General features: G+C 46.0%; 1 protein-coding gene across 4 annotated transcripts in view; it reads right to left on the bottom strand.

Annotated features, from left to right (window-relative positions):
• ERICH3 (glutamate rich 3) overlaps positions 1–27,764 on the bottom strand; it is a 101,866-nt gene that overhangs the window by 16,357 nt on the left and 57,745 nt on the right. For all 4 annotated transcript variants that reach the window (XM_084757655.1, XM_084757656.1, XM_084757658.1 and 1 more), the window contains 3 exons: positions 19,738–20,042; positions 16,398–16,628; positions 7,832–8,269 (listed from right to left, as the gene is read on the bottom strand). In XM_084757655.1, the coding sequence (XP_084613781.1) occupies positions 7,832–8,269; positions 16,398–16,628; positions 19,738–20,042 (974 nt within the window). The remainder of the gene's footprint in view (positions 1–7,831; positions 8,270–16,397; positions 16,629–19,737; positions 20,043–27,764) is intronic.

Genomic DNA, 27,764 nt, shown 5'->3' with positions numbered 1-27,764 from the left:
AGAATGGATAACAGATGGATAAAAGAAAATTTATACAATTGAATACTACTCAGCTATTAAAAACAAGGAGAAAATAAAATTTGCAGGCAAATGGATGGAACTGGAACAGATCATCCTGAGTGAGGTAAACCAGACCCAGAAAGATACACATGATGTATACTTACTTATAAGTGGATATTAGCCATAAAGTACAGGATAAACATACTACAATCCACAGAACCCAGAGAAGCCCAGAAGAGCCCAAGGGAAGATGCTTGAATCTCACTCGGAACAAGAAATATCACAGACATCTGAAGTAGATGAAGGGAGGGACCTGGGTGGGAAGAATAGTGGGAGTGGGGATCAGGTGGGCAGAGGCAGGAGGGGATGACAAGAAGAACTGGAAGAAAGGACATACATCCATGGATGGGCATCTTTGGGACAGGGAAAGCTCCTGGGAGTCTATGGGGATGACCATAGCTGAGACTTCAAGAAACAGGTTTTAAGGACCATAAAGTCAGCACCTCCTGTAGCTAGGTGCGACCCACCATAGAGGGAGGGTGACACCAACACACAATAAAACCTTTGACCCCAAAATATATCATGTCTACAAGAAGTGTAGTGGCAAAGATGGAACAGATATTGAGAGAATGGAAAACCAGTGACTGGCCCAACTGGAAAGTCACCCCATGGGAGGCCAGACACTTTCACTATTAATGATACTCTACTGTACTTGCAGACAGGAGCCTAATATAACTGTCTTCGGAGAGGCTTCGTCCAACAGCTGATAAAGACAGATGCAGAGACCTAAGGCCGAGCAGTGAGTTGGAGGGCTCTGTGGAAGTGTGGGAGGAAGGACAGAGGGATCCAGAGGGGTCAGGGACATCACAGAAGACCTACAGAGTAATCTAACCTGGGCACATGGCAGGGGGCTCACAGAGACTGAACCATCAACCAAAGAGCTTGTATGGACAGAAACAATGGCGCTACGCATATGTAGCAAGTGAGCAGCTTGTTCATCACGTGGGTCCTCTAACGGAGAGAGTAGGGGCCATCTTTGACTCTGTTACCTACCACTGGATCACTTTCCCCTAGCTGGGCTGCCTTGTCACTCTCCAGTCCAGTGGGAGAGGATGTGCGATTCGTCCACGTTTGTGTTTCATTTACATGCCTGAGTGGATAGGTAACAATTGGGGGCCTCCTCTCCCTTGGGAGGAAGGGAAGTGGGGGAATGGGAGGAGGGGGTGTGGAGGTGGGTGGGACTGGGAAAGGAGGAGGGAGGATGCTGGGACTGGGAATGTAACGTGATTAAATAAATGCAGGAAAAAGTGTGTCAGTCAAAATACAAATAGGTGGTGAATGGTAAATACTTACAAAATAAAACACTTCTTATTATTTTGAAGCTTAGTCTTTCCAGATGGTTTAAGTGAGTAATTTAGAAGTTTCCATAGATTCATTATCAGAAACTTAGATTCTAAGAAAAAAATAAAATATTTACAATGATGATGGAAATCGGGGTTACAACTTTGCCAACTGAACACAAATCCAGGATGCCGTGTTTGCTTTTGTGATTTTTAAAAATAAATTTTTCTGCATTCACTATTCATTATTTAAAACCAGCTCAGGTTTTTTAAAAAAGCTATAAAGGAACAAGAAGTGAATTAGGGATTCATTCAAGAGAGTAGATTTGCTGTGCATTATAAGGGTTTTAGGGATTTTGGTTCCTTTCTTTTCTAAAGTAGCAACTATTTGTATTCATGAGAAGGAATGAGGCAACGGAAAGCAGGATGTGTACTAGGGCACACAAACTAACCAGGGTTGAAGCCGCCAAACAAAGTGTCAGTCTGTCCCTCCCACACCGACTTTAATTCTCATTATTGCCTCTCTTTCCGACCATTTCATATCTCAATACGTGAGTGTCTTAACTTGCACCCCACTGCATCTTTTAAATTCTTCATCCTGTTTCCCCAAGGACAACCAATTCATAACTCTAGTCTGTTAGAGCGGAAACAAAATAAACCGGCCCCTTCTCACAGCGTGCTACAGAAGAAGAAAACGATGCCAATGGCTTTATCTCAAATCCTAAGCCATAAACATCCATGACAACGGAGCAAAGGCGTATTAAAGTTCATTTTGAGCCCACAGTCACCTTGGAGAGTATCTTTGTGTCTTGATCATTCTCTGTAGACAATTATCTTCTCAAAAACTCACCATGACAAAACTCACCACTAACATCATGTGCCTCCACAGTGAAGATATTCTGGTGTCGCCTTTGACATTGAAACATAGCCCACAAGACCCAGAATTAATTACAACCTCAAGGCCACAGCTGCTCAAGGACAAATTCTTGCCCTGCTAAAGTTGTGAGAGTCATCTTTCTCAAACTTTCAGATCATGTCCACTGTCTACTCTAGAGCTCCCAGTGAAAATAATCTCCGTGGCAGAATAATCACCGCACAGTGGTCTGTATTAGGTCTGCCTCTCTGGCCTCACCTGTCCCTGTCCCCTCCATTAAGCCAGGTTACTCTCCTAGCTCCATCAGCAGCACGTCCCCTGCCCAAGGCTGTGTCTCCTAGCTGTCCTTCAGATCTTCTGCAGGTGACATTGCTGCTGACCTCTGCCCTTCCTCATGTCTCTGCTCAAATTATAATGATCAGAGAGGCCAGCCTTACAGGGTGTCCCTTAGACGATCATTCGGTCTCCTCAGGCTGTACCCATGTGCACATAACAACAAAATAAATTTTACTTTAGTTATAACCTTGTTTGGTTTTAAATTATACACGCTGACTATTCTTAACTTACACATAACTATACAAAATGAAGCCGCAGAAACAGGTCCTTGGTGCAGCACCAGCTCAAGGCTCTGAGTTCAGTCCCCAGCAACACACACACACACACACACACACACACACACACACACACACACACACACACACGCGTGCGCGCGCGCATGCACAAGCACAAAACACAACTGCACATACACACAAATACACACATGCATGTGCTCATGCGCGCACGCGTGCACACACACACACACACACACACGAACTTATTTCTATAAGCCTTTTAGATTGTAACTAACAAAAATCAATACACTTCCATCATTTTATGTTCACAATCTGAAAATACAACTCTATAAAATTCCTAGACTCCTCAGTGTTTTGCTAGGCACAGCTACACATATGAGAAAGACAGGAAGCCAAGCAGTATAACCTTTTACTGTCACACTGTCCTTCTCCCTGTAACCATTAAACTTCTGAGGCAATAGTTTGTGAGTGAGAAAAAGTTTATCAAGACCCATGAAAAATCTGTGCCTTTTAATCCCAAAAATATACTTTTATAAACTTCGTAAGAAAACACTTATGATATTGAAATAAATTGGGCAATCAAACACTAAAATGCTGTTAATTGTTGTGAAACTAAAAAGGTATCACAGTGAAATGGGAACATGTAAATATGCAACAGCAGACAAGTGGTTAGCGTCTGAGGAAGGCCCAGGATGGAGCACAGGGACAGTGAGGATGCTGGTCAGAGCCACATAGGAGCAACTGTGGTAACACACGGAAACATAAGGGAGGCCATACATTCTAAATGCTTCCTAACATTATAAAATATGACAGCCAGCTGTAAAATCTATTTCAAAATTTAAAAACTGACCAAACATTGAAAGTAATTTTGCATGTACCAAATGCATGAGAGAATTTTAAGCTACCTTTCTCTAGTTTACAGACATTATTCTGCTCTATTTACACAGAAATAAGCAGTAACAACTAAGCATAGCTCATACATTAAAGAGTAGCAAAGATCAAAGGTGTATCCTTTGCCATCTGGTGTCAAACATATATTAATAAGATTACAAATGTTTGTCAAGTTAGAGATATCAAGTAAAAATTATTTCCCAATGTACTGATAAAATAATAAACAAACTTATAATTTCTAAAATGTGACGAATAAAATCTATTGATAGTTTCAACATTTGTTATTTTATTCATCAGCATATTACAATTTATTTTATAGAAACCCTACTTTACAAAAAATATCTACTTATATAAATATAGGTAAGAACCTATGCTTCAAATATTTCAAATAACTTATTTTCTGTAAGATATACTTTTGCTTACTGCTCATTTCAAGTGATTCTCACATCCTTAATGTTTGAAATCTTTAGGTACTGAATGGTATCTCCGCCTGTAAGGCCATGTCATTATCCTCCAAGCTATGAGGGTCACCTTGCATGGCTCACATGGTAAAGAGCCTTGACATGAGGAGTCTGTGTGCATACCCATGTGCACTTATGAGACAGGGTGAGGCAGAGGGCACATGACCAGGGGAGCAGGAGTGTGAGGGAAGAAAGACTTAGCAGGATTTTGGATGAAGCCAGTAGGAGAATGATGCAAGTTAGATGTCAAGCCGGCTAGAATTCTCAAAAGCCTGCAGAAGCAATCCAGGCCATCCGACACCTTGATTTTTACCTCTTTAAGGCTCTGATTTTCATCTTAAGAAACATTTCTTAGTAAGCATGTTATCTCAGGTGTCAATGCTGTTATACTATTGCTATACAAATTTTAAAAATATATTATGGTACTATATATTGCATTAATATATAGTATGTATATTGTCCTTGAAAGGAAGATGTATTACTTATACATATGTGTATGTGTACATCTATACAACAGCAACATAAAAGTTATATATGCACACATATACACATATGTTGTTTATATACACAATACCTAGACAGAGATGTACATTCTACTGATATGTTATGAATCTATAAGTATGAGATGGCATTCTGATTACTAAAGTAATGCGGTGTCTGTAGGGCCTTGCTGGTATCTACTGTCTTATGGGCCACAGGATGGGAGCAGATTCTAGTGTGGTTCTAGATTCCCAGAGAATACAGGTTGTGCCCACAGTAAGCATTCTCCATCAGGGCAGCAGAGCCTCACTAGGGCTGAGGACCGGTGTTTATGGAAGACGCCGTCACATTACCTCTTGCATACGCAGCAGCTTGGGGCTGCCTCCCTCAAGCCATTACCCATAATCCCAGACACTTATTTTTTTCTAAATATATGTGATTGTTTAGCCCCGGAAGAACTTTCAAAATACATTTTAATCTAAAAACCAGTCCACTGATACTTTGTTTTGAATTGTAATGGAGCAAACACATAAAGGCATATGTATGCACATGTGTGAGTGTGGACACAGTTCATAAGACCCCGAAGGGGACCATCACGGGGAGGTTTGAGGAAGCTGTAATAGGACACGTGTGCCGTCAAGGTAAGAAGAGGTGCTGGGCTTGGAAGGGAAAGAGAGAAAGGACCCAGGACAGAGCAGAAAAACAGTCCACAAATGCAAATTGCATATGCAAATATCAGAATACATTCTAATACTTTGCATGCTAATTTTAAAAAGAAAAATATCTAGTTTTCTTAAAAGAATGACAAAAATCAGTGCTACAGCTGTTTGTGTTTCCAATGCTGACACTCAAGTCCAGGGCCCACACGTGCCGGGCAAGCATGTATCACTGTGCTCTGTCCCCAGCCCATGTGCAGTCTTCGTCATTAGTAACTTTAAATTATGTAAATTTCTAGAATACAATGACTAAACCCAAGATCAAAATTTTGAGTTATTTTTTTAATCAAGGTGTTTCAAGAATATTTTAATAGGAACTTTAATTTTCAGAAGGCAAACTTTTGCAATGTCAATACTCTTTGTGGTATAATTTGAGGACCAAAATTGGTAACTTCTTTCAGCAGTGGCCTAAATAAATAAATTCCTCAAGTTTCTTAGGCCATTTAAAAATATAAAGTCCATTTTAGCCTATGCTAGTTACTTCTGAGGGCTTACTTGATGGTCATGTCCCTGCTTAGACAGCAAGCCTGAGCACCTTCAAGCTGGAGTCCAGCCTTAAAATCCTTATCAAACCCAGTCTTCCTGAAAGCCTGCTTTCTTCTTACGTAGACCTTGAGACTATACTGTAATCTCATCATTTTACCCTTTTCCTATCTCCAAGCACCAGCTTTGTGCTTCCCTTGCTATTATTCTTTTTAAAGTATATTTATTTTTATTTTATGTGCATTGGTGTTTTGCCTGCATTTATGTCTGTGTGAGACTGTCAGATTTTGGAGTTAAGGACAATTGTGAGCCGCCATGTGGGTAGCTGGGAATTGAACCTGGGTCCTCTGGAAAAGCAGTGAGTGCCCTTAACTGCTGAGCCATCTCTCCACACCCCCCCCCTGATATTTTTCAAGGTCACAATCTTTTTCTTTGTTGTTACATGTGGTGTGTGTGTGTGTGTGTGTGTGTGTGTGTGTGTGTGTGTGTGTGTGTGTGTGTGTGTGCATGCTCAGTACATACAATGCTACTTGTATATGTCTTCAGGGCTGAGAATTTGGTATTAAATGGTCAATTGACACGCTACTCCCTGAGGTAGACTATTTATTCAGCTCTCAGCTTTTCCCTTAGTTCCCTGATTCCCTGTCTGGAGTTGAGACCTGGTGACCTTTCTCCCTCTACATGTCAACTGATGCTGTTCTTGTTGGTGTCATGTTTAGGCATCTACAGCAAGGTGGCCATCATACCATGGGACTTGTTCCACTTTAAAATTCTACATCATTTCATTCCTTCTCTGATCTATTGATCTAATTAGCAGCCTTAGGCCAGTCATCAAGCCTTCCTAACACGTTCTGGGAGAAGCCTCCCTGATATGTTTGTTTTGAATATGCTACCATGGTACATCAATGGTTCCACAGGAAGGTAACTACTCACTACCTTCTGTTTCCAGGGAAATGCCTGACTAGCTTAATAATAGCTTTTAAATATCTGAAATATAACAATTAAAAGCACTGAAAGTTTTAAAAGCATAACTGGACTTTATAACAATAAAAGTATAAAAAGGTTTATCTTGGAACCCAGAAGAGTGGCTGCTGCCCTGTTTGGGGGCAGCTGGGGGAAGGCAGGGCTCCAGAGGCCTGGTAGAGTCCAGGGCGCTCTGTGAGAAGCAGCTGTCAGGCAGGTACAACCCACCTATCCACACACTCAACTCAGCCCACTGCTTGCCTTGTCAGAGGTGACAGCCACCTATGACCCTCCGTGTGTCTGTGGTCCTGGGGACATGTTGTCCTGCACCCTAAAAGTTCTTCATTAGACAGGACCTTCCACACTCCAGAAATTCAGAGACTTTCAAAGAGCCCAGAGTCAGAGAATAATTGAGAGTGAAGATCAAAATCTTAGGGAATTTTTACACTTTTATCTCAATCTAAGTGACAGTGACATGAGGACAATAGAAGTCTCTAGAAACTCTGGAGTCATCCTCCTGGCCCGAGGCCCAGTGCCCCTTGGCTGTACAGTCCTCGGCAACATAGCCTTCTTAAGAAATAGCTGCTTCCCCTAGAAATCAGAGATGGCAATGCTTATGAGATGCAGTGAGCTCATAGACAATGCACAAACATGCACAAGACATGCGAGCACCATCCACATGAGCTATGCACATACACGTGTATACATGATTCAACAAACAGCAGTGTTAGCGCCAACCTCTAAGAAGCTAGGCATGTCTGTGACTTCACACATGTATCGTGTTTTATTTGATTCTTGAGATAGATCACCAAAGGAAGAGATTTACAGAAAATAAGAAACAGTCTATGTGAGAATGATCAAGTCATCTTTAAAGTGCAATAGAAGGCAAACAGCGAGCTGAAAATACACGTGAAATTCTGTGACAAGGAGAAAGAGAAATATAGAATCCTTCCAGAATCATCCAGACTGATTCCCAGCTCTGGCTGTAGCACTGCCGACATCAGCTTCCATGCACAGGTGCACAGCTTGCCACCTCACTGGCTGTACTTACCGTCTTCTTCTACCACAAGGAGGCCTGCTTTTGTGTCCTCCGCTGTAGCGACGCTGCCTCCTTCCTGGAGATGACGCTCAGCCTCTGGAGAAGTAGGCTGCCCGAACTTCCCGGTTTCACTCTCTATAAACTCTTGGGTTTCCTTCATTGGTTCTTCTTCAGTAGCATGCATAGAGCTGACCTCTGTCAACAGAGGCGCGTCATCCACATCTGCCTTTGCGGTCTCTTGCTCTTTGGTCTCAGTTTCCAAGGAGTCCTCGACTGCACAGTGGGGTTTTCCTTGGTCATCATTTTCCTGTAGGTCAAGAGACGAGGAGCTTTGGGAACTTCCTGCGCTGTGTCCAGAGCGGGCTTCCACGCACACCTCCGCAAATTCATCTTCACTTTCGCTAGAGTAGGGGTGACTTCCAGATGAGATCGATGAAATGGTTTTAACGTCTACAAAATAAAAATGATCAATGTATCAGCTGACATGCAACTGTATTGGGAAATAATCATATTAAATCTTTAGCAAATATTAGAGAAAATTGTTCCCTTTGTCAACACATTCTACATTATTATTATAATAAAGAAAAACCGATCTGCAAATCATCAGAGTTTTTCGTTTTATTTTGGTTTGTTTTTACTTATGGGAATTTTGTTGTTTGACATTCTCTTGTTTCTTTGAGTGTCTCACTGTGCAGCACAGGCTGCCTTCACACTCCCGGTGTCCCAGCTCCTACCTCCCAAGTGCCGGCATTACAGGTGTGTGTCTCACGCCAGCTTACGAGCTATAAGAGGTTTTAATAGATAACATTTGACTGAAAACCAACTCCAGGTTTGGATTGACTTCGTGACCCTCTAGAAAGGTTACACATATCTTTGCTATTGAAAAATGTGAACACACTTTGTTTTTGTAAGAACTCACATTTCCTTCTTCTCCTAGGTAAAGATATTAGTGATTCCAATTATTGTTAACTACCGTAAGCCTGCCGTCCAGGGAGCATCACTGCCTTACAAAGTCGAAAGGCGCTGATGTTTTTAGGTCTATCTATGTGTGTATATGTACGTGTGTGTGGTGTGTATGTGTGTGTGTGTGTGTGTGTATGTGTCTGTCTTTGTGTATGTGTGTGTGGTATGTATGTATGTGTGTGGTGTGTGTGTTTGTATATGTATATGTGCTATGTGTGTGTATGTGTCTGTCTGTGTGTATATGTGTGTGGTATGTATGTGGGGTGTGTGTATGTGTGTGTGTAATATGTTTGTGTATGTGTCTGTCTGGGGTGTATATGTGTGTATATATGTGTCTGTGTGTATGTATGTGTGGTATGTGTGTGTATATGTGTGTGTGGTGTGTGTGTCTGTGTGTGTGGTATGTATGTGTGTATGTGTGTGTGTGTGTGTGTGTGTGTGTGTGTGTGCGCGTGTATGTGTGTGCATTTCCTTCTTAGAGTTCCCATAAGCACGATAGTAAAAGGAAGCTGCTGAGAAGATATGGAGTACAAGCTCCAGCAGAAAGCCTTGGGGGAGCTAAGAAGCCAGGGAGGAGGGGACAGCCAGTCAATGAGCTGTTTCAAGGAACAGCTCAACTGATACCATGGGAACTTCTGTGAGACTCGTCCTAGCAGGATATAATGAAGCGGGAGCTGGGTTTTCGCAGTTTGAAGCAGTGAGGCACTGGCTACGGGCTGCCCTCGGGTACAAACTCTCTGGTTTCTCAGTGCATTTTATGCTTGAGGGTGGAGAAATCCCAGCAACCCAAGGCAATCCCTGGAGGAAGCCATGAGAAACCAGGATGCAGACAGCAGAGCAAAAACAGAGGCCCAAGCAGCACTCCCAGATGGAGCCCCGGATACAGACTAGAAGCACATCATAGTCAAAAACGGCGTGTACCTGCACCCTAGAAGCTCCCAAGAACTAACTTACATGCTGAATTCAGGTAAGGAAGAGGCACTACGTAAAGATCCCTGTTCACATTGTTCCAGACAAGAGAAACACAAGTTCCCGTTTACTTTTTAAAACACTTGCTCTCAATGTATAATCATTCTATACAGAATACTTCTGCTTTGGGTGGGTGGGTGTACCAGGGACCAAACATCAGTACAGAGCATATCAACAGTCGAGAGTCTCCCGTGTGTCCCCTTGCATTCCAGTTTTCTTCCCTCTCTGTTCCACATTCACTTGGCTGGTTCTTTCATCACTGTGTGACAGCTACACAGATGGCTATGCCAGCTAATGTGTAGCAAAAGACGAAAACCAAATAAATAAAAATGCCAGACTTTCCGGCATCATCCTTCTGCTTCGCTGGCCCTGCCAGCCCCCCATGGCACATCTTAGCACTCTAAGCACGCCCACAGAGTCACATCAACACTTCCAGGAAGACGCAAGTGAGGTTCAGGGCACCGAGACACTCACTAGGAGCCGCTCCTTTAGCAGCAGGCCCCCTTAAGCACCATTGCTCTCCTCCCAGTGCCTCAGGAACCCTCAGTTGAGCCACTTGCTCTCTTCTCTCCCTTCTACGTATGCACCTGCTGTCATGCCATAAAACGCCAGATTTCAACGAAACTGGTCTCTTATTTGTACCAATGCAGAAACTTTGGGTCCTGTGCTTACTAATTGTCCACGGATGTGTCTACCTGATGCGCCATTAGCTCAGACATAGTGCCTGGCTCCTTCCTTCCAGACCCAGAGCTGTACCAGCCACCTGAGTGTTGTCGGCTGGTTAATTCCCACTTTGGCCTCTGTGAATTGTTCATGCGGTAATAAATGGCTGCCTCCTGTTCCTTTGGTAGCTTCTCTCAGGTGTATTGTCTTATGTCAACAGACTGAAAACTCATCCTGGTTCAGTTTTGAGAAAGTCCAGGAAAGAAGGAAGGGGAAACAAGTGAGCTCGGAACGGCAAGGGCACTTGGCCTCCAGTACAAGCTCATCTCAGTTTTCAAGTTTATCCCTCATCTCCTGGTGTAATTTACTCTCACTCTCACTCCTTTTCTCATTTCCATACGGACATGGGGTAAAAACAGGGCGTAGAACAAGAGCTTCAGGCTCTTGTAGCAGAATTTCCACAATGAGCTACATTTCTTCTCTCAGAAATAAAGCAAAATTTACACAAAGCGTACACATAAAGCAATTCTGGGGACATGTTTGAAACTGTCCTTAGAAAGGCTATTGGAGGTGTATAGTAAAGTGACAGCCTCCTGCCTGATTCCCTTCATCCCACAAAGTCCCCTCTCGGCCTTGTTGCTTAGAGACCTTGCTATTGGTCTTTTCAGCCAGGAAAAGCTGTGTGCTCAGTGTCTGAGGCTCTGCCAAAGCTAGCTGCATGTTCCCCACAGTCCCCCGTGCCCAGAAGGATCACTGCTGTCCCTTTGACACTCATTCATCGCAAAGTCTCCTGTCATTAACAATACAGATTGCCTGCATGGACTCACCAACCCAATAATGCTGACAACGTCTTATGTGCCAGGGAATACTCCACAAAGAGGAGAAAGCCATGGCCTCTGCTCCCACACAGGTGGCACGCTCTCAGGAAGATGCACTGTTTACTGGAGTGCTGTGCCGTGGACACCTCTCAGGTGGTGGACTCTTCTCTCTTCTACCATCAGCACCTGCACTGTCTGTCTCATCCCGGTGACCAGGGCAGGCAGGAGGGGGCCAGGCAGGGGCCAGGCGAGGGGGGGGGTGAGGGCGGGGCAGGCAGGGGGCAGGCGGGGCGGGGGACAGGCAGGGGGTGCAATCATTCCTACGGTTTTCAGCGTGTAGCATGCTTTAAGACTCGCTAGCTCCTCAAAGTCCTCTATTTTACCTCATTCTGTTTGTTGTTGTTGTTGCTTAAGAATCCAAGTTACCTTGACTTGATTAATTTCTATTAAAAATGTATATCACGCCCATGGACCGCAAACCCAGTAAGCCCCACAACTCTTTTCAACTGGAACAGGAGCTTTCATATTGCAAAGTTTAGCAAAGCATTCAGGAAATCTGACACTCCTATTTTATTTTATTTTTTCAGATTTAGCCCTGGCACCTAAGCGCACATATCCTACTATGGGCTTGTTTATACTCGTGAGTTCGTGAACTGCTGCGTCTCACACCGGGTACCGGAGTTCATCTGAACTTTTCACAGGCAATACCTAGTTAGAGAAGTAACAGGAACTCATTGAACATTATACAGCAGTAGTTCCCAGCATTCCCAGTGCCACGACCCATTTATTTATTCATTCATTCAATATTCTGCCTGCAGGCCAGGAGAGGGCACCAGATCACATTAGAGATGGCTGTGAGCCACCACGTGGTTGCTGGGAATTGAACTCAGGACCTGTGGAAGAACAGCCAGTGCTCTTAACCTCTGAGCCATCTCTCCAGCCCAACCATGACCCTTTAATTCTAGTGACCCCCCCATGAAAATTTTTAATTGCTATTTTATAACTAATTTTCCACTGTTGTGAAACTCTTTTTTATTTTTAATTTGTTCACTTTACACCCCAATTGTATCCCCCTCCCTCGTCGCCTCCTGATCCCACCCTCCCTCCCTCACACCGTCTCCCTCCCTCCCCTAGTCCTCAGAAAGGAGAGCCCTCCTCCCCTACCATCTGACCTCAGCCTATCAAGTCTTATCTGGACTGCCTGCATCCTCTTCCTCTGTGAGGCAAGGCTGCCCCGCCAGGGGGAAGTGATCAATGTGTGGGCGCCAGAGTAAATGTCAGAGGTGGCCCCTACTCCCCATATTATGGGACCCACAAGGAGACTGTGCTGCCTGTCTACTACATCTGAGCAGAGGGTCTGGGTAATAGCTGATATGCAGGATATCTGATTCTACCGCTGTGGGGTTGTCACCTACATGTTGAAAACCATGGTTCTAGAATAAATAGATTCTTTAATAAATGTGGAAATATAAATTAAGCTAATATACGAGCTCATTGTTTATCATAAGAGCATGCACATGCCCTTCAACAGATAATTATCATTCACTGAAATATATCAGTTCACCAGTGAGATAAATATACACATTATCTTATAAGGACATAGCTGCTTATACGCGCATACAGCTACAACAGGAAAAAAGGGCCCCAGAGTGCAGCCATCTTTACACTAATTGAACTTGTTGAACTTCGTAGTTAATACGGAATTGACACTAGCATGGTCACATGCCACAGTGTGCCGCCTAAGCCTTTATGCATTTGTGTAATGATCTAGTTGATCCATCTTCCTTCAGAAGTCAGTGAGTAACATCATGGCCACATACAGCACACAGGCTCAGGAGTGTAGCGAAGCTGAGTGCAGAGGCACATGCTTCTGTTCCTAGCACATGGGAGGCTAAGACAGAAGAGTCTCAAGTTCGAGGCCAGCCTCACCTACGTAGTGAGGTCATGCCGTGAAAAGTCACAGCTGTAGAGGAGAACTCATTTGAAGATATTTTATATAAAATAATCAGTGATAAACTGAGCCATCTTTCTTGAATCTGTGACTTCCTACTCCAGCAATCGGCAAGTGCTATGGGTTATAGTGACTGGCTGGGGCTGGGAAGACGGCTCAGCAGTGGAAAGCACTTGTTGCCCCCGCGGAGGCCCTGCGGTTTGTTCCCAGCACCACTTCGTGGTTTACAGCTATCTGTAATCCCAGTTACACGGCATCTAAAGCCTTTTCTGGACTAAACAAGCACCAAGGAACGTACACCATGGACTTTTATACACATGCAGGCAAATGTCTGTACACACAACATGAAAACAGAGAGACAAATAACTATGCAAAATTTACACATAAACTCAGTCAATGCATTGTGTAGAATCTCCTCATGGCTCCCCTCCATCAAGTTGTAGGCACAATATATGGACGTGCTCAGAGCATGGTAGCATGCCAAATACAATGTCAACACAGAAGGGAGCCTTGTCATACATAGTTAAACCAATATGACCAAAATACACTGTGTGAATATATGAAATCCTCAAAAAAAAATCCGAGTAAATGAGAAACACCATAACATAACTCTTGACGCTGAAATTTTTTGTGACTCTGAGATTTTTAGATCTACGACAACTACATCAGACTGAAAAAATACACAAAGTATTTCTTAAAGAAAAAAAATACTTCAAGTCCAGGTCTTTTAGCAGGCTGAGAAACAGTGCTGTCTGCATCTTGCTCTCTCGCCTGCCTCCAATGCCTCTCCGTCCTCTCTTATGAGGAACTGCTCAGCCTTCACCCCCTCAAAGGCATTGTTACCCAAACCACCCATAAAGTGTATTCCTAGCCACACAGTGTTCTTCCCGTCAGACGTAGAGCATTCATCTTTGACAATACATTTTCTGCTGGTAAATTAGTGTCGGGGTTGCAAACACAAATGCAGAGAACAGAGCTGTCGTTCCTTTTAAATGGCAGGAAGCTGCACTCATCATCCCTGGAGCAAGGTCCATTCTTGGTCCTTAGTCGGCTCTGCTCCATCACTCAGGGGCCACTCAACAGGGGCGTGCTCATCAAAGTGCCCTAGTGCAATTGCTAGCTGGCACTTTAAGCAGGGCTGACTTGTCATGAGAGTGACAGTCTGGGCAATTGTTTGCCCCTGGGAACAGGTGCAGTCAGGTTCAAATGAAACACATCCAAATACTAACAGCAAGACTTTTAATCATGTCAATAAAAGGGATGAATGGGTGTCTGGGATTCAGTGCCCAAGCTATGATGCTCACGCCTTCGTGGGTGAAATGCTGGATTCTCCACAAAATCACCATGCTGTTGCCATTTTAAATAGATGCTCTGTATTAGCCAGATAAAGTCACTAACGCATACTGCACATGCTAAGAGGCATACTGTTGAGTAACACCAAGGGAAGGAACTTGACTGAAATGGTCAGAAGACAGGAGACCTCGTGGGAGGACAGGAACAGACAGGCAGTGAGGTTGTGTTTCAGAGCTCTGGAGATGTGGCGCTCATGTGCACACCCAGGACGCAAAGAGGCCTTAGAAATGACACTTTGATATTTCCGCTATTGAGAAAATAGATTGCCAGTTCGATTCTGCCTCATCAATTTTCCAGTGCTTGCGAAACAGCTCTGCATTCTGATTGCTCTCCTTCCATCCCTATTTAAAGCATTATATATTCTGCGTCTCTGCAATAACACTAATTGTACAAGACTTTTTCAATTGATGTTCTAAGAACCACATAAGGTGAACATGACTCACAGACCACAAGAGCAGCCAAGGTGTCTTGGAAGGTGTGATACCAACCAGCATTTTACAAAACCTCTTGTGATATCATCTCTGCGAATTAAATGTTAGACCAAGTTTGCTTATATTTTATTTTGAAAAAGTGGAATTATAAACTAATTATTTTCTCCTAACTAGTTTCATTACTTGATTTCTTTTTTATAGTATATCTTAATTCCCAAATTCAAAATTTGATACTTTTATATAAAAAATAATTTGTAATATAAGGAATTTTTTTTAAAAAAAGGAAAAGGTTAGCAACTAAAAAAAAAGGCACCATTGTGTGACATAATTTAGCTACAAAATACAAAGCCATTCAGACTAAAATATATTAGGAGTTACTGTTATCATTGAGAAATAACAAGAGGTGCCAAGAGAAATCGTCAGTGAAAAGCCACAGATCATAGGCCAAGTGGTTTATCCAACAAAGTCAAAAATGTTTCACTGGGCAGAACTTAAGTTCATTATAAGCTTAAAATGCAAGCTTAAAGTAGCTTTCCCTTACCTAAAAAGACCTACATTTTCCTTTGAACACTTAGAGCCATTTTAGGCTGAAAGTTTTTAAAGAAGCCACAAACACGTCTATGAACTTAGTAGGTCAACATCCTGTGTTCATGATATAATTAAAAAGAAAATTTAAAAAGACAAATAGACCAAAGCAAGAAACCTGTAGCTTTTAGTAAACAGAAGCTGTTAGGCTTGGGCTAGGGATCCTGGGACCATGTTCACTTGCAACAGCCTCTTTCTCCAGCCTGGGTCCTCACCCTGTCGTCCTCATAGTGACAGCCTACTGACAGCCTGCCTGTGAGCCTCTCTCTGTGAGCCTCAATGCCCAGAGGGACTTTAAGGATGCTCTGAGCCACAGAGGCTGCAAACAGCAGCTCATACAGCTAATGGGCTGAAACAGCAACTCCTGCTGCCTGGGCCAGGAGTCAGAGTCGGTCTGGCTGCAAGCAGGTATTGTAGGCTACCCACCAATGTTATTATAGAGAGCTCTGGAAACTGAGAACCAGGCCTTGCTGCTGAGCATTTCTCTGTGGTATTAACAATTCTTCCAATAAATCTGTTACCGAATGGGACAATCTGCCTCAGTATCCCTCTAGAATATGATCCCGAGACCCTTCCAGGGCTACTGTGTGTGTGTGTGTGCTGAAATAGTTTGAGATAAAAGGACATAGTAACTTTCTAATCAGACAGAACACAGGTCACTACAAGCCTAATCCTAACCTGACATCTGCTAAAACTCACCCACACTAAAAGAAAACAAGCAGACCAAGAAATAGCTCTGCAGTTCAGAAATGCACTGGGGTGAGTTGGGGTGTCTGGGATTCTTGGGTTATTGACATCAAGGAGAGACAAGTTGCAAGCACACTGTGACACACTCTGCAACCTGCCTTGTTTATCCTCGTCACTGTCCGAGCATCCTTCTTCCTCATGGTCCCCACTGGCATGGGCATCTAGTGCCTGCTCCGAAGAGGTTTCAATCTCCTGTTCAGGGATTAAGTTATCATTTTCCCCTTCGGAGGGCGACTTGGATGTTGTACTCATCTGGTCCTCAGCCAGGCTCTGCTCATCAGCTCTCTCATCTTGTTTCTCCTCCTCTGCTTCAAAATCTTCTTCATACTCTGAAAGAAGACACTATGCTGTGACAGTGAAAACAGAGCCCTGGGTGCTTCAACTACTTGGCTCTGATGAGAACTCTGGCTCTGTTGTCCTTCCTTGCCTGGCTCTGTCTTTGCTGCTTTTTCCACACAATTATGGAACAGGGAGGACTGAGAGTGCGTGATCAAAGGCTGCAATCAGCTGCACACAATGCACAAAGAGAAGTGAGGCCCTAAATGACAAGGCTGGAAGCTAATAAAGGCTCATTTACGAACGGACACCATTACCCACGATGGCCAAAATGGAAATAGGGAGGATTTATAGGAGAGAATAAATGAGAAGTAAATTAGAAATGAAGAAAACAGGACTATGATAATGGAAGTTAATCTGGAGACTCAGTGAGGTCATATTTTATATGAAGATTGGTCAAAACATTTGAATATCACTCTAATGAATAGTGAAGTGGAAAAATTCAATTAATCATGTCCAAAGGACCCGAGAGATAGCATATGAACAGCATGTTGAGAGTCTAGTGGACAATGGGCGAAGCTTATACACAACCTTACAGATAAGACAGAACAGGAGCTGTGTGTGATGGTCACTCCTAAAATGCACAAAAATAATTACAATTCGAGAATTAAAACCCTATGAAATAGAATGCCCGTCACCATCACAGTCTGAAACCTGCATTCCCTACAGGGATAGAGCAAATTTGTACCAGGGAAAAGCAAATTGTCACATCGTATAAACTCCAGCTGTCTCTTGTGGTTATAATTTTTCACCTTTCATATTTAATTGTTTCCTCTTTATTCCCCACCCCAAACAAAAAAAAAATCTCAAAGTGACAGCATGCCAAAGACAGACAGCAAGAGGCTCTCATGCAGAACCAATTAGGCAAGTAAACAATTATCTTCAAGCTAAAAGAGAGAAGGAAATAAAGTTTTTTGTGTGCTTTAGTTACTAGACACCTCGGCTCCTCTGGCAGTGAGGCCTCCTGGGTAATGTACTTCTGAGAACTGCTCACCCTATGCAATCAAAGAAATTTAAATTTAAATGAGTGTCCTATGTATATAAAAATGTTTATGGTGTGAAAACAAAAATGAGGTAAAAATAATGACAAAGTGGGTATACCAAGATGATTAACATGAGGCTTGAACACTTAAGTAACATGTCAGTAAAGCTACATTAAAGACAAAATGGCCGGGTGAGTAATTTAGCTCATATTTTAATACACAAATATCCAATAGTAAGAAAATAGAGAGATTCATATACAAATATTCCTGGGCGAGTCACGGGTCCATTTCTTTTTGCATTACTGTGTATGTGTGTGTGTGTGTATGTGTGTGTGTGTGTGTGTGTGTGTGTGTGTGTGTAGGCATGTGTGGCTGTGTAAGCATGCACTGTGTGGCTGTGTAGGTGTGTGGGGGGTGTAGCTGTGTAGGCATGCACTGTGTGGATGTGCACAATGTGTGCAGTACTTGCGCTTGCATGTAGATGTCAAATATCCTGCGCTCTCACTCTCTGTTGTAATCCCTTCACGCTCTCCTTCCGAATCCTTTGAGGCAGAGTCTCTCACTGAACCTGGAACCTAGGCTGCTGGCTACAACACAGGGATCCTACTGCCTTCATCCTGCCAAGGTGCTGGGCTTACAAGTGCATGTGACTATCCCCACTTTGTTACATGGGCTCTGGAAGGTTGAACTTGGGTCCTTGTGCCTGCATAGCAGGTGACCTTACCGCTGAACCATCTCCTGAGCCCCACACATACCTTATTTTGTGATATTTGCTGTTAGTCACAAGATAAGCCAGAGCCTGGAGAACATTCCATCTACAGAAGTAAATGGTAGCGAAACAGGAGAGATTGGGGAACAGGTCCTATACCCAGCCAGAACATTGCCCAGCTATGTGACGTCTGGCAATTTAACATCTTTAAGCTCCAGTGTCTTCACTCATGACCTGGTTAGCACAAAGCTGTGGTGCTATTAGAAGCAGCCTGGGAGCTGTAGGTCATCAGGAACATCATGGGTTAGTACTAACAATAGTTGCCATGGACAAATCACGCAAAGGGGTGTTATTTGGGAGCAATACATGTTACTGGAGCCACCAGGTTAAATCAGGGTAGTACAATGGCCACCGTCAGGGCAGGGAAATCACAAAATAGGAGGAACATCCAGGGAACACAGAAACAGCACAGCATCCTATTTTTGACCGGTTTCTATGTTTCCCCTCAAAACATAAAAATCCATCCCTGCCCTAGCTCTGTGCTACCCCTGTCGTCCATCATCCCAGGGAAGGATCTGAATTCTGTCACAGTGTGTGTGTGTGTGTGTGTGTGTGTGTGTGTGTGTGTGTGTGAGTGAGACCCATTTCCAACTGTAAAATGGAGATAGAAACAATGCTTCCGTGTGGGTGAGAATGAATGAAGAGAGTAGGGGGAAATGTCTGGCAACGCCCACTGCTCGGAGCCTGCCGACACGGTAGCTGTCACTGTCGCTTTGGGATTCACTGTGGGGGTGCGTGAGTGTGTGCATCTCAGTGGGCTTGCATCTATGTGCCTATTTGTGTGAAGAGAGAGTGAGAGAAAGTAGTATTAGAAGGGGAAAGGGAGGAGAGAAGAGAGGAGGAAGGAAGGAGGGAGGGTGTAACGGGAAGGGAAAGCGGAGAGGGAGAGGAAAGGAGGAGAAACACAGTCCAACAGCCTCTAGAACGCCTAACTGAATACACGCTGCCATTAGGAGCAATGTCCTAGCTCCAGATGCTCATGAACATCGAACTTGCCAACCCCGACGATGTACACAGCCAATGCTACTCCCAAAACCGTGTTCAAAAACTAAATGAATAGGCAAAATTCTATTTGGTCAAATGGTTTCCATGGGAGTGAATATGGGCTCTGGAAAACAGCACAGAAACTTCCTTACACCCTCATACCCACAGCAAGCACCTCCACGCTTCTAGGGCCAGGGTACCTCCTCTCTGATGGAGAACTTGAGAGCCACAGGAAACAATGAGAGAAGCAGGGCACAGCTGCCTACAGATTACAGCTAACCAATAGTCCAAGGGCCACGGTGGAGGTCTTGAACGGTATGCTAAAGCCTTAAGCCCTCAGCAGCAAGGGCAGCGCGTCTGGGTTACCGTATTTAGCAGTGTTTTCCTGGTCCTCTTCCCAAGCATCTTGTCCTGCCTGGCCCTTCCATCCCATTTCTTCTATAACCGTTCTCACTTCTTTGACTCCTGATTCTAGCTCCTCAATTGAGCAAACAGCGGAGGCAGAGATTTCTTTCCATCCTGTCTCGTTTCTTTTTGATAGCACATTCTCTCTGTCCTTCCTTGGTTTCCCCAGACTCTTCTTTGGTGGCTCCTCCTTTTTCTCAATGGTCTTTTCCTTCTTAGGTTTTATTAAAGATGGTTTTCTGTCAAGGCCCATTGCAATAATACACCTATGAGAAATAACAACATGGAGGCTTTATTAACCTTTACAGTAGATTGGTGGAGTCACAAAGCTTGTAACTCATGTATATCATATTCAAATAAAATTATGAGAAATATCCCACTTTTCATAAACTGATTTAAAATAAACCATGTTATTTTTGCTAATATGAAAATCTTATACAGGAACATAAATTCTTAGCTTCAACAACAATAACAAAAATTTAAAAACTCCCATCAACCAAGAACTATACTATCAAATTTTTTACAAGAATTATATCCTAAAACCTCAGAGCACATTTTGTAGATTTGTGTATTAGTAATTTATACATAAATAGATACATAGATAGTGGTTCAATAGATCAGTAGATAGATAGATAGATAGATAGATAGATAGATACAGACAGACAGACAGACAGATGGAGGGGGAAAGATAGACAGATAAGCTGACCATCTGTCCTCAGGTATTATGTAATCAAGGGGCTAGACAGATGGTCAGCAGTTCAGAGTTCCTCCTGTTCTCTCAGAGGACTAGAAGACATGAGTCTGCTCCCCCGAATATGAGTTGGGCACCTCATAACTATCTGTAATTCCAGCTCCAAGGAGTCCTAGGCACTCTGCTGGCCTCTCTGGACACCTATGCACAAGTGGCGTCCACTCACATACATGAATACATAAATACAACTAAATCTTTAAACATAGACATGTAAATAGTAAGAAAAAAGGGATGTTACTATGTTTGCAGTCCCTTATTCTAAGAACGCATTAGCAGTGTACATTTATGGTCAAATCAAATGTGTGATTAATTTTTAAGAGACAAAATCAGTCCATTGTTGTTGGGTCTTTCAAGTAACTTGGGAGTCTGTGCATTTGTTTAAACATAATTTCTACTATTGTTTTTACAACAGCCTTTTGAAGCCCTTCCCTACAACCTTCTATGGCTTTGCTGGTGGCACATTTTTGTTCTTCAAAAATGGTATTAATTTGTAGAAGTAATTGCAACCCACATTTGGCAAGCCACCTCGATGTTTTGAACGCATTATGTGTGTGGAGATCAGAGAAAACCCTCAGGTGTTGCTATGTACATTCCACTAATATGAGGCAGGGTCTCCTGTTGAACATCTCTACACCAGGTTAGCTCCCTGTGAGCTTCTGGGGGGCTGCCAGTCCCCCAGTTCCATCTCGCGTGGAAGGAGAAGAGCACACAGACATATTCGTCTTTGCATAGTTTCAGTTCAGAACCGAGGTCCTTATACTTAGGCAGCCACTGAGCCATCTCCTAGCCCAAGGCTACTTTTATTTTCAACTTTAAGACAGGGTTTCTGTGTAGCCTTGGCTGTCCAGAAGTTCACTCTGTAGACCAGGCTGGCCTCAGGCTCAGAAATCCACCTGCCTCTGCCTCCTGAGTGCTGGGATTAAAGGCGTGTACCACCATTGCCAGGCAGGAAAATTTCTTAAAGTGAACTTTTTTACTGAACTTTCAGTCATCCTCTATCTTCAAGTATCATGGAAATTGTTTTTTAATTAATTTCCTTAAAGAAGAAGAAGAGGAAGAGGAGGAGGAAGAAGAGGGGAGAGAGAGGAGGAGGAGGTGCAGCAAGTTCTATGATTTAACATTTTAGCATCTCCTTCTGTGACAATGGGAGGACTCATACTCCATCTAAAGATCAGGCTGTCAGACATAAGGGGATGAGAACCAAGTATCTCACCCATCACAATGATGGGTGTCCTGGAGAAAGACACCACACATCCCCACTGGGTGTCACTGTTAGCCTTGCCCCCTGTGCAAACACATTTCTTCATTGACCAGTGGCAACTGCAAACCCAGGGCCTGGGGCCTGTGAATCGCTGTGACGGGTGCTGTGGCTGTGTATAGGATTTGAAACCTCCCTCCTGCAAGCTGAGAAGTTGTATAGCCCATCTGCCCACGGGAATGGTGCAGAGTGAGTAACGTCTGTCTCCCCCTTCACTGACTTCCCTCTTTGCCTTCTGAGTGCAATTCAAAGTATTAATTCTGATCACTGAAGCACAAATACATCACTGGGGCATCTGAAGTCATATCAAGAGGGACAGACATCAAGTAAACAGGACTCGATGTGTCCATCTAGTCTTCCCCATTTCTGTTCCTATGCGAGGACCTCATCTGTGCCAAGGAGACAACACTGGAGGCTACTTCAAGCATTCACTGATGGCTTTGGAAGGAGTGGTTTTGAAGTCAGTAAAAAAGTAACTTTTTCTCTAAGCACTGTGTTAAAGAGTGAATGGCAGGCCTCACTCTTTAATCACACAACTATTTTTATATTCTTGGAAAAAGAGCAAGAGAGTAAATAGATCGGCCACGTAATAAACTCTTAGAGTTATAGATAGAGAAGCTAGGAAGCCCTGAGCAGGGGAGTGGATGTCAACAGTCATGTGTTGGTGCTGCTTCCAAGTCCTCCAAAGTAGGTACTCAGGGCTTAGTTTCCCGGTTACCAATTGTAGAACTACTCATTAAGGATATTCTATGCATTGCTTACTTTTCTGTTACTGAGACAGAAAACTGCAGTGAAAATCAACACAGGGATGGAGGGATGCGCTTGGCTGGCATTTGCAGAGGAGCAGAGCCCTTCATGGCAAGGCCGGGCTGCCAGTCAGAGAGCAGAGACCGCACATTCCATCCGCAGATAGGAAACAGAGGGAGAACAGAAAGTGGGGGCAGAATATAAAACCTCAAAGCTGTCCCTAGTGTCCTGCTCCCTCTAGGGAGGCCCCTTCCCCTCGCAGTTCAATTACCTTCCCAAAAAACGCAACCAACTGGGAACTACGTGCTTAAATGCAGGCGCCTACCATGTCTCCTTCACATGCCCTGACACACATGGATGATTGACTATGAACTCATTTATTCTCTATAGAGTTTGGTGGAAATCTCTGAAACGATTTGCCAGCAACGGACAGTGCATCTGAACTGGACACAGATTGACACCCGGCCTGTGCTGAGCCCAGCTGGCTTCACTATGCAGTTCCTTTCATTCTGCTGCTCTGTGAATTTCTCTTTTTACACTACTCCCTTCTCTAAAACCTACAACTCATCCTCAACCTCAAGTGAGAAATGTACTTCTTATTCTAGGATATGGTGCAAACAGACAAAGTCTCCTGGTTGGGGCCAGCATGCCCAGCAGCTAACTCCCATTGCACACCCACCAGCTAACACCTTCTGCACACCCACCAGCTAACACCCTCTGCACACCCACCAGATAACACCCACTGCACACCCACCAGCTAACACCCTCTGCACACCCACCAGCTAACTCCCACTGCACACCCACCAGCTAACACCCTCTGCACACCCACCAGCTAACACCCTCTGCACACCCACCAGCTAACACCCTCTGCACACCCACCAGCTAACACCCTCTGCACACCCACCAGCTAACACCCACTGCACACCAACCAGCTAACACCCTCTGCACACCCACCAGATAACACCCACTGCACACCCACCAGCTAACACCCTCTGCACACTCACCAGCTAACTCCCACTGCACACCCACCAGCTAACACCCTCTGCACACCCACCAGCTAACACACTCTGCACACCCACCAGCTAACACCCTCTGCACACCCACCAGCTAACACCCTCTGCACACCCACCAGCTAACACCCTCTGCACACCCACCAGCTAACACCATCTGCACACCCACCAGCTAACACCCTCTGCACACCCACCAGCTAACACCCTCTGCACACCCACCAGATAACTCCCACTGCACACCCACGAGCTAACACCCTCTGCACACCCACCAGCTAACTCCCACTGCACACCCACCAGCTAACACCCACTGCACACCACCAGCTAACACCCACTGCACACCACCAGCTAACACCCACTGCACACCACCAGCTAACACCCACTGCACACCACCAGCTAACACCCACTGCACACCACCAGCTAACTCCCACTACACACCCACCAGCTAACACCCACTGCACACCCACCAGATAACACCCTCTGCACACTGACCACCTAACTCCCACTGCACACCCACCAGCTAACTCCCACTGCACACCCACCAGCTAACACCCACTGCACATCCACCAGCTAACTCCCACTGCACACCCACCAGCTAACACCCACTGCACATCCACCAGCTAACACCCACTGCACACCCACCAGCTAACACCCACTGCACACCCACCAGCTAACACCCTCTGCACACCCACCAGCTAACTCCCACTGCACACCCACCAGCTAACTCCCACTGCACACCCACCAGCTAACACCCACTGCACACCCACCAGCTAACACCCACTGCACACCCACCAGCTAACACCCACTGCACACCCACCAGCTAACACCCTCTGCACACCCACCAGCTAACACCCACTGCACACCCACCAGCTAACACCCACTGCACACCCACCAGCTAACACCCACTGCACACCCACCAGCTAACACCCACTGCACACCCACCAGCTAACACCCACTGCACACCCACCAGCTAACACCCACTGCACACCCACCAGCTAACACCCACTGCACACCCACCAGCTAACACCCACTGCACACCCACCAGCTAACACCCACTGCACACCCACCAGCTAACACCCACTGCACACCCACCAGCTAACACCCACTGCACACCCACCAGCTAACACCCACTGCACACCCACCAGCTAACACCCACTGCACACCCACCAGCTAACACCCTCTGCACACCCACCAGCTAACACCCTCTGCACACCCACCAGCTAACACCCTCTGCACACCCACCAGCTAACACCCTCTGCACACCCACCAGCTAACACCCTCTGCACACCCACCAGATAACTCCCACTGCACACCCACGAGCTAACACCCTCTGCACACCCACCAGCTAACTCCCACTGCACACCCACCAGATAACACCCACTGCACACCACCAGCTAACACCCACTGCACACCCACCAGCTAACACCCACTGCACACCCACCAGCTAACACCCACTGCACACCACCAGCTAACTCCCACTGCACACCCACCAGCTAACACCCACTGCACACCCACCAGATAACACCCTCTGCACACTGACCACCTAACTCCCACTGCACACCCACTAGCTAACTCCCACTGCACACCCACCAGCTAACACCCACTGCACATCCACCAGCTAACTCCCACTGCACACCCACCAGCTAACACCCACTGCACATCCACCAGCTAACACCCACTGCACACCCACCAGCTAACACCCACTGCACACCCACCAGCTAACACCTTCTGCACACCCACCAGCTAACTCCCACTGCACACCCACCAGCTAACTCCCACTGCACACCCACCAGCTAACACCCACTGCACACCCACCAGCTAACACCCACTGCACACCCACCAGCTAACACCCACTGCACACCCACCAGCTAACACCCTCTGCACACCCACCAGCTAACACCCACTGCACACCCACCAGCTAACACCCACTGCACACCCACCAGCTAACACCCACTGCACACCCACCAGCTAACACCCACTGCACACCCACCAGCTAACACCCACTGCACACCCACCAGCTAACACCCACTGCACACCCACCAGCTAACACCCACTGCACACCCACCAGCTAACACCCACTGCACACCCACCAGCTAACACCCACTGCACACCCACCAGCTAACTCCCACTGCACACCCACCAGCTAACACCCACTGCACACCCACCAGCTAACACCCTCTGCACACCCACCAGCTAACACCCACTGCACACCCACCAGCTAACACCCACTGCACACCCACCAGCTAACACCCACTGCACACCCACCAGCTAACACCCACTGCACACCCACCAGCTAACACCCACTGCACACCCACCAGCTAACACCCACTGCACACCCACCAGCTAACACCCACTGCACACCCACCAGCTAACACCCACTGCACACCCACCAGCTAACACCCACTGCACACCCACCAGCTAACTCCCACTGCACACCCACCAGCTAACTCCCACTGCACACCCACCAGCTAACACCCACTGCACACCCACCAGCTAACACCCACTGCACACCCACCAGCTAACTCCCACTGCACACCCACCAGCTAACACCCACTGCACACCCACCAGCTAACACCCACTGCACACCCACCAGCTAACACCCACTGCACACCCACCAGCTAACACCCTCTGCACACCCACCAGCTAACACCCACTGCACACCCACCAGCTAACACCCACTATAAACCCACCAGCTAACACCCACTGCACACCCACCAGCTAACACCCACTATAAACCCACCAGCTAACACCCACTGCACACCCACCAGCTAACACCCACTGCACACCCACCAGCTAACACCCACTGCACACCCACCAGCTAACTCCAACTGCACACCCACCAGCTAACACCCTCTGCATACCCACCAGCTAACACCCACTGCACATCCACCAGCTAACACCCACTGCACACCCACCAGCTAACACCCACTGCATACCCACCAGCTAACACCCACTGTACACCCACCAGCTAACACCCACTGCACACCCACCAGCTAACACCCACTATAAACCCACCAGCTAACACCCACTGCACACCCACCAGCTAACACCCACTGCACACCCACCAGCTAACACCCACTGCACACCCACCAGCTAACACCCACTGCACACCCACCAGCTAACTCCCACTGCACACCCACCAGCTAACACCATCTGCACACCCACCAGCTAACTCCCACTGCACACCCACCAGCTAACTCCCACTGCACACCCACCAGCTAACACCCACTGCACACCCACCAGCTAACTCCCACTGCACACCCACCAGCTAACACCCACTGCACACCCACCAGCTAACTCCCACTGTAAACCCACCAGCTAACACCCACTGCACATCCACCAGCTAACACCCACTGCACACCCACCAGCTAACTCCCACTGCACACCCACCAGCTAACACCCACTGCACACCCACCAGCTAACACCCACTGCACACCCACCAGCTAACACCCTCTGCACACCCACCAGCTAACACCCACTGCACACCCACCAGCTAACACCCACTGCACACCCACCAGCTAACACCCTCTGCACACCCACCAGCTAACACCCACTGCACACCCACCAGCTAACTCCCACTGCACAGCCACCAGCTAACACCGTCTGCACACCCACCAGCTAACTCCCACTGCACACCCACCAGCTAACACCCACTGCACACCCACCAGCTAACACCCACTGCACACCCACCAGCTAACACCCACTATAAACCCACCAGCTAACACCCACTGCACACCCACCAGCTAACACCCACTGCACACCCACCAGCTAACACCCTCTGCACACCCACCAGCTAACACCCACTGCACACCCACCAGCTAACTCCCACTGCACACCCACCAGCTAACACCGTCTGCACACCCACCAGCTAACTCCCACTGCACACCTACCAGCTAACACCCACTGCACACCCCATTAGCTAACACCCACTGCACACCCACCAGCTAACACCCACTGCACACCCACCAGCTAACTCCCACTGCACACCCTTCAAATCTTGTACTGTCCCGGAAACCATGTAATTACCATTTTTAAAGGGGAATTACTATACATGTTTTCTATAACATTAGTTGTTACTCTGTAGGGTGACTGGCCTTGTTCCTATCCCTGCCACCTTGCTTGGATAACATGTCTTTAGATGAGCAATAAGCAGGCTTCTGCTGTGATGGAATTCAGACTGTCAGCCCAAGCGGGTTAAGAAGCGTTTGTGGTGTGGGTGATGCTC

The sequence above is a fragment of the Acomys minous genome (assembly GCF_964271855.1).
Source record: "Acomys minous genome assembly, chromosome: 14".
NCBI classification, from domain to species: Eukaryota; Metazoa; Chordata; class Mammalia; order Rodentia; family Muridae; genus Acomys; species Acomys minous.
Note: the sequence above shows the minus strand (reverse complement) of the source record. Positions and strands in the feature narration are given on the sequence as shown.